Source organism: Nicotiana tabacum, chromosome 21, assembly GCF_000715075.1.
Source record: "Nicotiana tabacum cultivar K326 chromosome 21, ASM71507v2, whole genome shotgun sequence".
Taxonomy (NCBI): Eukaryota; Viridiplantae; Streptophyta; class Magnoliopsida; order Solanales; family Solanaceae; genus Nicotiana; species Nicotiana tabacum.
In genome coordinates this window covers 26995867-27008233 of record NC_134100.1, presented here as the reverse complement: position 1 = coordinate 27008233, position 12367 = coordinate 26995867, and the positions used below count along the sequence as shown (strand labels likewise).

Below are 12367 nucleotides of genomic sequence, written 5' to 3'. Positions count from 1 at the left end.
TTCTTAAAAACTTCCGAAATATGCATTTGATAAAAAACCCGACCAAAACACCTCCGAATGATCTGAAATTTTGCACACACATCCAAAATAACCTAACGAAGCTACTGAAACTCTCGGAATTCCATTCCGACCCCCGTATCAAAATCTCTCCTACCAACCGGAATTCGCCAAAATACTAACTTCGCCAATTCAAGCCTAATTCTACTCCGGACCTCCAAAATCAATTCCGATCACACTCCTAAGCCACATATCAACCCCCGAAGCTAACCGAATCACCGAAAATCACATCCGATCCCTCTAACTCAATAGTCAATATCCGGTTGACTTTTCCAAAATAAGCCTTCCTTAAAGAGACTAAGTGTCTCATTTCCTATCAAAACCAATCCGATTTAACTCTAACACACCGAATACCGATAACGAAACATGAAGAAGCATAAAATGGGAGAAACGGGGCAGTAACTCATGTGACGACAGGTCGGGTCGTCACATCTAGTGACATGACATATCAACACCACCTAAAGCCATAACTCGTGCAATCCGCACGCTAATAAGCAACAATCCGAATGTACTCAAATCATGAAAAAAATGACTCAAATAATAGAGTTGTACCGCAGGTTCACCAATACCATCACAACACAATGTTGAGAACCCCTCACATGTCGTAGAACCAGAACACACGAATCTATCTTGCAGGGTCATACCTCTACATAGCTTCGCTCCAATGCGCGTCCTCATCCAAACACTGTTCCAATATGAAACACCTCAAGTTACTATGCTTAAATCGACAACCACGCGCAATTTGACGTCTAGAACCAAAGAAATCATCATAATCACTACGAAGCAATTGACATAACATTGCACAAACCCGAAAGGACACAACCAATACGCCATCCGCCGAGCAATACCCAATACTCCTCCCGCTCAAATTCCACTAAGAGACCCCAATAAAACCGCACCACATGTGCCTAGAACCAACAAATCACAACTCTTCGTAACACAGAAGAGTAACTCATAAATCACTCCAGAACACGGATAAGCTCAACAACAATCGAATGTCACATTTCTCAACAATAATAGTTCGGAGTCACAATTGTGACTCGGTGCAGAACACATATCTATATTGGGCCTACCAATGAACCACACATCGACTTTGGTCACCCGCAATAGATAAATAACCCTCCGAAGGTTCACAATGACTGAATCATAGCACATACTATCATCTGACTATCTTACCCACATATTTACAGTCCACAACCGTGAAATAACCTGTTCATGAGAACTCCCAGTCTCCAAATCCATAAAGCACACAAATCACCATATCTGATCCCAACTCCAACGCCCGAATATCTAACACATCCCTACTACTCGATCATCCCATGAGGGGTACTTCTAAAAATTCTTCTGTACCACTAAGCAAACCTTGAATATCAGTAGTCGATCAAACAAGGTAGTGTCGCAATACCAATAAAGCATACATAACTCAAACACATCGCTCTTTCTGAAATGTATATCCTCATCAAGCCACACCAATCAACGATCTCATTTATCTAGTCTTCTGAAGCTGTCCATGTTGCCTAAGAGTTTATGACCTTCCTTTCAAAACTAAACTGCGACCTTACACATGCAAATCTTAACCCCACACAACATACCGCATATACCATACTATCCTATGATAAATATGAGAACTTCATAATCCACTCTGAGCTATAAGCAGCTAGCATACTCAGCCAGCCAAGAACTTTTCCAGTTGATCTTATCTAGGAGAAAATCATTATACATCCCATGCTCCTCATGCCAATAGAAAATATACATCTCTAATCGTGGTAGAAACCATCAAGAATTCTCCAGATTCCATTTGCACAAGACCAAACCGTCAGAACTAAATTCCTCTAACTCAACCTAGCTACGCAGGCCATCAAAACCTAAGAGCATTGCCACGAAACACCTGTAGAAACCCAGTGCATCATAAGCACCGAAGAATCGATCATATCTGTTACCTTGCCAATCCAACCTACTACCAAGTTGTCCAAATTCTCTGAGTTCCTTCCGAATTACCTTCTCTTTCCTGATATTGATGTGTAGAATCCACAATAATATAGAAATACCACGAGTCTTGACACCCTCCAATGCAAACCTTGGATCTAGCTAAATATACAACTTGAAATCTCCAATTATTACATGTAACATCTTGAACCCATTAGAACCATTCTCGAGAGTCATCTACTCTACTCAAACCTCAATTAGACCGATCAAACGGACCGGACGACCTGTGCTCCAATAGCAGTCCAACTCCGTAGAATGTAACCTTACCTCAATGCAACCAAGCAACTTCCTATCCCATACACAATACATCCTTTACCAACAACAACTTAAGTCATTCCGTGATTCTCATACACCCGCAAGCATAACATAACCTTTATTGAAATTTTCTTTACTCGAGCCATCCTCGGTCTCAACTTCTGTAAGCCATAACTGATTCACCAGAATATCCCAAACTAGAACCATCATAGTACATAACCGTGCAATCAACTGATCAATAGCGGAATCCCCAACTTTGCTCAAAGACATAGATCAAAATACACTATAACTCATAATACATATACTCTATTACTACCATAATACCATAGTGAGATTAAACTTAATATTTCATAAGCTCGTGAAACACAGACCATTTAGTACTTTAAATCTTCTGCAAATCTCGCATTCACCCTCGTAACAGACAAGCCCACTCTCTTAAGCAACCCAAATTCAAATTGTAACACATATCTTTCACTGGTAATAAAGATCTTCCAATAAATAACATAAGGATCATGCAAACTTCAGAACAATCAGCAGGAGATAACCCACCTGCTTCGCCTCAAACTAACATCTCTTTATACCCTTCCATCAGCATAAACATTACACAATCACTTAATATTCCCGAGTCTGAACTCATATCACAATGTGAAGTTTACTTCACTTCCCAACTAGGCAACATGAGAAGGTCCTTCGACACGCCCACAACTCGGGCTAAGCATCAAATCACGATGGAAGCCAAGAACCGGATAGTTCTTACTACCCCCAAGCAAGCCCTTCTTGTCTCGATAAACTCATATGCACACATCTCGCAGTCACATCATACTCATCACGTAGCTATCCAACCATCACTCCCATAAATAGGGACACTATCGGACATACAAATCCAAAAACACATGCTCACACAATCAACGCCTCAGTGCTCAAGCTATAGGCAAAACCCAGCCTCAAATCCTCCAGACTGGCCCAACATCAACACATAGAGATCACATCTCGCCCCTCGATCAGGGAATCACAAGCCATCAATGCATATCTGATACTGAGTGCTCATGCGTACATACGAACGCGTGGAACGAATTTCAAGAGTTACATTTCAAGCTGAATCAATATCGCACGATAAGAATTCAAAATGTGAAGTTTTTCCTAAAGGTTCTGCAGCCTCCTGAGGATAAGTACAGACGTCTCTTTACCGATCCTCAAGACTCTACTAAACCTGCTCATGACTCGTGACACCTATGTAACCTAGGCTTTGATACCAACTTGTCACGACCCAAAAATCGACCCGGTAGTGATGGCGCCTATCGCGAAACTAGGCTAGATGACACAACTCCCGAATCTACCATTATTCAATAAAAGTTATTTTTATACCATTTATTAATCAATAATCTCGTGATGTAAAATTAAATGAATAGTGTAGAATAAATACACAAGCCCGACATCAGGGTGTCACTAGTCATGAGCATCTATTACACTATCTAACAACATCAAGACCAATATGGTCGGGAAAATTACAAGAATACATTAAGGAAGAATAAGGAGGGAGAAAAATAGGGCTGCGATTGCCAGGCAGCTACTTTGTTAACTCCGATGAATCTGCCACCAAGCTCATAAATACCTGGATCTGCACACAAGGTGGAAGGAGTAATGTGAGTACGCCAACTCAGTAAGTAATAAAAGTAAATAAAGACTGAGCAGTAAGAAATCACGTAAACCACGTCACAACACCACAATGTGTACAACATACTTCCAAAACAGGATATGAATCAAATCATTTCGTTAAATTTCCAACTTCAGTAAACATCCTTTAGAAAATATCTTTTCAACCTTTTCAATAGAGGTTTAATGAAATATATATATAAGTGATGAAAATCATAATTGGCCCCTCGGCCAAAACATAAATCGTATACAACCCCTCGGACAAACAGAAATTCATAACCATCTTGTAGCATAAAAATCTCAGTGGAAGTAAGAAAGCCAAATCAGTGACTAAATTCCGAACACCTTGTAAAACTTCAGTTTAAAGGTAAGTTGTTTAAAAATATTTGTTTAACATTTTCAATAGAGGCTTGATCTAAAGATGAGTAAAAGCAGTAATTAATCAACATATTCAATAGAAACTCACTTTAAGGAGGAGTGAAAAACAGTAAGTTCATAAACAGGCCCCTCAGGCAAAGCATCACTCGTATATATGTATATGTATATATAGCCCCGCATCACTCGTATATGTGTATATATATAGCCCCTCGGCAAGCCACTCAATCACTGATGACTCAACTCTCAGCAATCCACGCTCACACTCAGCACTCACGCTCAATAGGTACCATATAATAACTACTGCGGCGTGCAGCCCAATCCATATATATAGTCGACTGCGCTCACTGCGGGTGTGCAGACTCCGGAGGTGCTCCTACAGTCCAAGCGCTATATCGCTGCAGCGAGCAACCTGATCCAAATATTGCTGCAGCGTGCAACCTGATCCATATATATATATATATACACACGTGCAGCCCTATCTATAAATATATAATCCTCACAATCAGGATCTCGGCCTCTCTCAGTCATTAACCTCACAATCAGACCCTCGGTCTATCTCAGTCATCAACCTCACAATCAGGCCTTTGGCCTCTCTCAGCCATTAACCTCACAAGTCACTCGGACTATCAGTAAAAACAGGGCGTTCAGCTCAAATATCATTTATAGTGTAAAGATTGAGTAAATAAGGCTGAGTTAGGAACTTACTAAAATACAACATGACTGAGTACAATCATTAAGTCAAAACAGTGAAGAAAAGTAGTAAAAGTCCCATAAGGGTCCAAAACAATTGGCAAGAGGCCCAAATATGGCATTCCGCCCAAAACATAGCAATACTTTTCAAAATACAATGATATCAAATAGTTTTCAATCAAATACGCGACTTAACAGTTCCACGAGACGACCAAGTCATAATCCCCAATGGTGCATGACTCCACGCTCGTCATCTAGCGTGTGCGTCACCACAAAGTAGCATAACGATGTGAAATCCATGGTTTCATACCCTCAGGATAGCATTTACAATCATTACTTACCTCAATCCGGTCCAAACTCTACCCTGCGATGCCTTTGCCCCTTTAATTGGCCTCCAACTACTCCAAATCTAACCAAAATCAGATTCATACCATTAAAATATGTTAACAAAGCAAAGCCCACTCGAAAATAACCAATTTACATCAGAAATCCCGAATTTGGCCAAACTCAGCCCCCGGGGCCACTTCTCGAAATCCGATAAAAATCACATCAATAGAATTCTTACATTCCCACGAGTCTATACATACCAAAATCATCAAAATTCGACATCAAATGCCTATTCAAATCCCTAAAAGAATTCTCAAACTTTTCTCTCATTTTCCCCAATTTCTACTCTAATTTCCCAAATTAAATGATGAAATCCAAGACTAAATCATGGAATTAAACAAAATATGAGTGAAGAATACTTACCCCAATAGCTCCACTGAAAATCTCCTCAAATTTCACCTTCTCCCGAGCTCTCCAATGGTTTTTGTGATATTGGACTTAAACCCTCGATTTTGACTTAAAAATTCTGCCTAGAGTTTCCTTCATCGCGAACGCGGCATCACCCTCGCGCTCACGAAGCACCAAGCTTCACTGACCATAATTCCCTTATTCACGAACGTGAGGGCCCACCCACGAACGCGAAGACCAAACAGTCGACCCTACGCGAACGCGGAATGCTCCTCGCAGACGCGTAGCTTTAACTCAGGAACCTTCGCGAATGCGGGAATTTTATCGCGAACGCGAAGAACAACTAGCTACCCCTCCCAAAAACCCTTCACGAACGCGAGGCCCTCTCGCGAATGTGAAGAACAAAGCTCTGCAATAGAACAGAAGAAAAATCTGCAACTCTCAAAAATAAAGAATTGGTCCGTTAACCACCCGAAACTCACCCGAGGCCCTCGGGACCTCAACCAAACATTCCAACATATCCCAAACATCACTTAAACTTGTTCCAACCTTCTGGATACTCAAAAAAATATCAAAACACCAAATCATCATCGGATTCAAGCCTATGAATTCCAAAACTTCCAAATTTCACTTTCGATCAAAAAGTCTATCAAACCTCGTCCGAATGGCCTGCAATTTTGCACACATGTCACAAATAACACAATGGACCTATTCTAACTTCCAAAATTCCATTCCGACCCCTATATCAAAATCTCACCTATCAACCGAAAAACGCCAAAATTTCAATTTCGCCAATTCAAGCCTAAACCTTCCATGGACCTCCAAAATACATTCTGAGCATGCTCCTAAGTCCCAAATCACCTAACGAAGCTAGACAAATAATAAAAATTCCAATCCGAGATCATATACTAACAAGTCAAAACTTGGTCAAACCTTTCAAATTTTAAGCTTCAGGCTGAGAACTGTTCTTCCAAATTTATTCCGATTACCTGAAAACCAAAAACGACGATTTACAAAAGTCATAAGACATCACACGGAGCTAGTCGTGCCCGAGAACTAGCGAGAAAAATGCAAAAGCTCAAAACGACCGGTCGAGTCGTTACATCACATCTCTTCCTATGATGTCTCCTCTCGAGTTTTTTTCTTCAATTTTGTCTTTAGTGAGGCCCATGTATAATTTATGAATCTTTTTAAATGAACACAACCATAAAATAAATCTACAATAGTTAATATGCTAAAACAGTGAAAAAATAGATCAAATGCATCGTGATTATGAAGAATTACGATTTACCTCAATACGTCTTCTCTCAGGGTGTGTTTGGTAGGAAGGAAAATGTTTTCCCATTTTTTCATATTTGGTTGACATAAATGGTTGGAAAATATTTTTCCAATCAACTTATTTTTCTTTAATTGGGGGAAAATGCCTGCCCCTCCCTCACCGTTTCCCAAATCAATCATTCATTCTCTCCCTTCTCTCGAACTCGCTTCACTCCAATTTCTCTCTTCAGTCTCGGGTTTTAAGATCCTCCGCTATCACACCAATCTAGAATTTTGTTAATGCTTTACTCTATTCTCCTCTGCTTGTCGCCGCGCTAATCTACCGTTTTCCGGCAACAACACGATATTTTTCGTTGATGCTTTGTAATGCAATTTTTTTCGTTTTTTGTTTTCTGTAGTTTCAACTTTATTTTCCTAAATGCTTTGTGATCTTTGATTGTGCTTTTGTATTCTGATTTATCGATCTCTCTACTTCTGGTAAACCCTAGTAAATGTTAGAATTTAAAAAAAAATTCCTCCACTTTTCTTCTTATGATTTCTAATAATAACAAAGAAAGGTTGCTCTATAGTGTGTAGAAAAATTAAAGTTTCTAATATGTAGTACCATTTTTAGCATCTGTTGCTTGTACTAATGGTACAAATGCAAATTGGCTTTGGTACTTCTTCTTTTTTCTTAAAGAGACAAAGTTACATACCTTTATTTCACTCGCAATACTTTTTCTTCAGTGACATCTTTAATCTCACATTAATCCTAATTTCTCCAAAGGATTGTATGATGTGTATTTAGTTGGTTGTAATTCTTTGGTTAATAACTAAACACCAATGAAAGTAAAGGATCCGTATGAACAATATACTAAAAATGAAAAACCTACAGATTCTTATATCTTTGGGTTGTTTGAGTGATTTGCTAGTATCAAGTTCGATTTCTCTTAGGCTCTTTAATGTTTTTATCTATCTATTTTTATGTGTAGAAGTTCTAAAGTTGGGTTGCAACAGATGGATTCGATTGAGAACGATGAAGATGATGCAATAGTTGGAGTGACAGCCACATCTGTCTTAGCTGTTGGGGCTGCAATTATTTTATCTTACGAAAATCAAAGTAACATTCCAAGAGCACCTTATACCAATAAGGACCAAGAGAGGAAATTTTACATAAATAGTATTTTGAATGGAAGTAATGTTCATTGTGTAGGTCAGATAAGAATGAGCCAACCTGTGTTTTTTGAATTGTGTAATGCTCTTAGAAGAAATAATTTCTTGAGATCAACCAAAAATATATCCGTGCAAGAATAAGTACTAATTTTCTTTAAAAATTCTTAGTTTTAATGAACAGTTTCGCAAGATAGAGTCGCATTTTTATAGGTTGATTGAATCTGTTCATCGATGCTTCCACATTGTATTTCAAGCAATTTTGAAGCTCTATCCAACCCTTGTGAAATCACCGAATGATATTATCCAGAAGGAGATAAGGAACAACCATCGTTATTACCCTTGGTTTGCAGTGAGTAACATATTAAATATTAAGTTCTTAATTAATTTTGAACATTAGTGTATACTATTAAATTTAGTTGTATATATAGGACCGTGTAGGATCAATAGATTTCACACATGTGCTTGCATCTGTTCCTATCGAACACCAAAATAGGTATCGTAGCCGCAAAGGCACAACAACACAAAACGTGTTGGCTGCTGTCAACTTTAATTTGACGTTCACATATGTGCTTGCTGGTTGGGAAGGATATGCTCATGACGCGCGCATATTAAATGATGCATTGGAGAGACCACGGGGCTTTCAAGTCCCCCAAGGTATCTTATTCAACCTAAAGTAGTTCATAAAAAGAAAAAAAATGTGTATTAATTAACTTTGATTTTGCTTTGTAGATAAATATTATCGTTTGGATGCAAGATATAGTCTTCGTAAGGGGTTTATTCGGATGACTTAAGTGGTATTCGAAAGGAAAATGCTGAGAATGTAGAAACTTTAGACTGTCGGAGTACTCCGGCACCAAATGACTTGGTTTTACAGTTGGAACAAAAAATACTGGAGTTACAGGGAGAACTTGAGTAGGTTCGCAATTTAGCAAACCTATCCCTCACCCTGAACGTCCCCGATATCAACCAACAGAATACCAAAAAACCCAGCGCCTCCCCAAAATACACCAAACCAAATCCACAAAACCCTCTCGCACCACATCAATATGCAACTCCACCTCAAAATCCCAATCCCTTACCGATACCAACTCCACCACAGCACCATCATCAACCAATCCAGTACTCACAAACCACTACCTATCATACTCTTCAGAATACGCCACAACCCATTCCCAATCCTCAAAACTTAACCAACGACCACCACTATACCCAAGTCCCTGGAACAAACCAAAACAACCCTATATATGTGAAAATTGTACCTCACTCTACTCAACCAATCTCCTATACACCAGAATTCGCTAAGAAGGACCTACCCATCAAGAACATGGCTGAGGAAGTCAAGAAACTAACAAGTTAAGTTCAGGTGTCGAGGGAGGCAAATGGATAAAAGGTTTGAACTATGAGGATCTATGCATACAACCGGACGTGGAACTCCCAGAGGGTTAAAAACCTCCTAAGTTCGAAATGTTTGATGGAACAAGTGATCCCAAGGTTCATTTGAGAACTTACTGTGACAAGCTCATGGGTGTCGGAAAAGATGAAAGGATCCGGATGAAGATCTTTATGAGAAGTCTTACTGGAGATGCCCTATCCTGGTACATAAGCTAGACCCTAAGAAGTGGGCCAATTAGGTAAGTATGCATTATAATTTATGGACCGGTTCAGGTTCAACACAGAGAATGCACCAGCTGTTTTCTACATCCAGAATTTAAAGAAGAAGCCAACTGAGACTTTCCACGAGTATGCTACTCGATGGAGGTTAGAAGCAGCCAAGGTCAGACCAAAACTAGAAGAAGAACAAATGAACAAGTTCTTTGTCTGGGCACATGATCCACAAAATTATGAGAGACTAATGGTCATTGAGAATCACAAATTCTCCGATATCATCAAACTCGGAGAAAGGATTGAAGAAGGTATCAAAAGCAGAATGGTGACAGATTTTGAGGCACTATAGGCCACGAACAAAGCATTGCAATCAGGTGGCATATCAAAGAAGAAAAACGTGGGGGCAGTAATGGTGGATCAAGGCCCAAAATCTCCACTCACATACCAAACACCTCCACCCACATACCAAACACCCCCACCTACATACCAACCCTCATCTCCCAATATTCTCAACCCGCCACCGCCTATTATACTTATAACACCCAGATAGCCTACTATCATTCACCTCTAACTCATCTAAATTACCAGAAACCCCGACCTAACTTTGATCACAAACCACCCAGACAATACACCGCTATTGCTGAACCCATCGACCAGCTGTACGAAAGGTTGAAGGCCGCTGGTTATATCACTCCTATTCCTACTGTGGTAGTAGAGAACTCATCTCAATGGGTCAACCCAAACAAAACCTGCGCATATCATTCTAGTATGAAGAGGCACACCATTGACGAGTGTCAAACATTAAAAGATAAAATCCAGACATTGATTGACAATAAGGACATACAGGCCAAAGAATCTGCGCCCAATGTCCTCAGCAATCCTCTCCTAGATAATAAGGGTGATAGGGTACATGTGATAGAGACAGACGGAGAATGGGATCCTAAGGGGTCAATCGGGCTTATTCGAGAAGGTGACGACTTTAAACTTGCAATCACACACACTCCTATCGTGATGCAAATACAGTCGCCAGTCAAGTTTGAGGTAGCCGCATCGGTTCCATTTGAGGTAAAGGTAGCTCCGCCCACAACCACACCCGCTCCATTTGAGGTAGAAATGGTCACACCTTTTACAGTAACAGTATCAACCACATCTCCTTTCGATTCCAAAGCCATACCTTGGGATTACGTTGCTGAAGCTAGGCGAAAAGGAAATGCAAAGATGGAGGAATTTGGTGCTGCACAAGGAATGACCAGAACATGAAAGATCTATACACCTGAACACTTGGGAGGATCAAGCAAGGAGGCTGCTACTAATCAACTTGTAATTGAAATGAGGCTAGATGATCTTTGGAGGAAAGTGCAGGCAAGGGAATACTCCGTTGTCGATCACTTGAACAAAACCCACACTAAGATATCCATCTTGTCACACCTCCTTTTTTACTACCCCAAGAGGTGTAAGGGAGTTTTTTCAATTTAAGTGACAATCGAAACGGGATATATTTATTATTCAGAGTCGCCACTTGGGATAATTTATGGTGTCCTAAGTCACCTGCTCAAATCCCGAATCGAGGAAAGATTGACTCTGTTTTACAGTCCGCGAACACAAGAATTCCGAGTAAGGAATTCTCTTAACCTGAGAGAAGGTGTTAGGCATTCTCGGGTTCCGTGGTTTTAGCACGGTTGTTCAACTGTTATTATTGGCCTATTTATTTGATTTTAAAACATCTTTGAAACCTATGTGCATTTTTATTCCTTTAAACCGCTTTTAACAATTTGATTGTTATACAACTAATTATTTGATTACACATTGTGAATCATGTCACGGGAACCGTACCCACGATCCACAACATGTTTATCTTAATGACAAGATTAATTTGTGGCCGGGTCACATAAATATACCCCCGGAGTTTAGAAATTAAGCATCACAACTACATCACGGGAACCGTACCCGTTGCTATAAAAATTTATTTAATTAACGCGTCTAAAGCAAGCTACGAAAGTACAAGGCATTTTTATACTAATTTTTGTATTTATGTGAGGGCCATACATTATGGATTTTATTTGCGAATTGGCGCACCTCAAAACTATTCAACTAAATGGGCTATGGGTATTCTTATTTAAAGCTAATTTGAAATTAAGTATCACAACCATGCCATGGGAGCATCACCACCTTGAACCCACACCCCACTGTTGTTGCTATTTTTATTTTTAGAGCAATCCTCTGTATGAAATATATAACCATTCACAACATATTTAGACATTGTTGTGACCTCATGTCACGACCCCGGTTCGCCCTCCGTGAACCATCGTGATGGAACCTAATCTGTACGACTAGGTAAGCCTAAATTGCAGAAGAAAAACCAAAATTTGTGGAAGTAAACAAATTTTAAAACAATAACAAAGCAGTAACAGTGTTTAAATGTGCCGCTCGGCATACACCATGTTTAACTCTCAATACCAAACATAAATCCAAGACCCAGAAAACCACGAATCACAAGCCAAGAAAAAGAAATACTACATAGCTCTAACTCCGGAATATTGTCTAATAAGAACAGAAGTACAGAAGGGCTAAATAATAA

General features: G+C 39.6%; 1 protein-coding gene across 1 annotated transcript; it reads left to right on the top strand.

Moving 5' to 3' along the window:
* The first annotated feature begins 8028 nt into the window (after positions 1-8028).
* LOC142175171 (uncharacterized) lies at positions 8029-8975 on the top strand. The gene is made up of 4 exons (XM_075241750.1): positions 8029-8220; positions 8366-8533; positions 8613-8838; positions 8914-8975. Exons 1-4 carry the CDS (start codon positions 8029-8031, stop codon positions 8973-8975), a joined length of 648 nt encoding a protein of 215 aa, XP_075097851.1.
* The last annotated feature ends 3392 nt before the right edge of the window (positions 8976-12367 follow it).

Excerpts from the sequence above, each read along its gene's own strand:
- LOC142175171 (XM_075241750.1), top strand. The coding sequence starts at position 8,029 with ATGGATTCGATTGAGAACGATGAAGATGATGCAATAGTTGGAGTGACA. Across the intron at positions 8,534-8,612 it reads GTTATTACCCTTGGTTTGCA|GACCGTGTAGGATCAATAGA; the intron begins GTGAGTAACATA and ends TTGTATATATAG. Across the intron at positions 8,839-8,913 it reads GGGCTTTCAAGTCCCCCAAG|ATAAATATTATCGTTTGGAT; the intron begins GTATCTTATTCA and ends TTTGCTTTGTAG.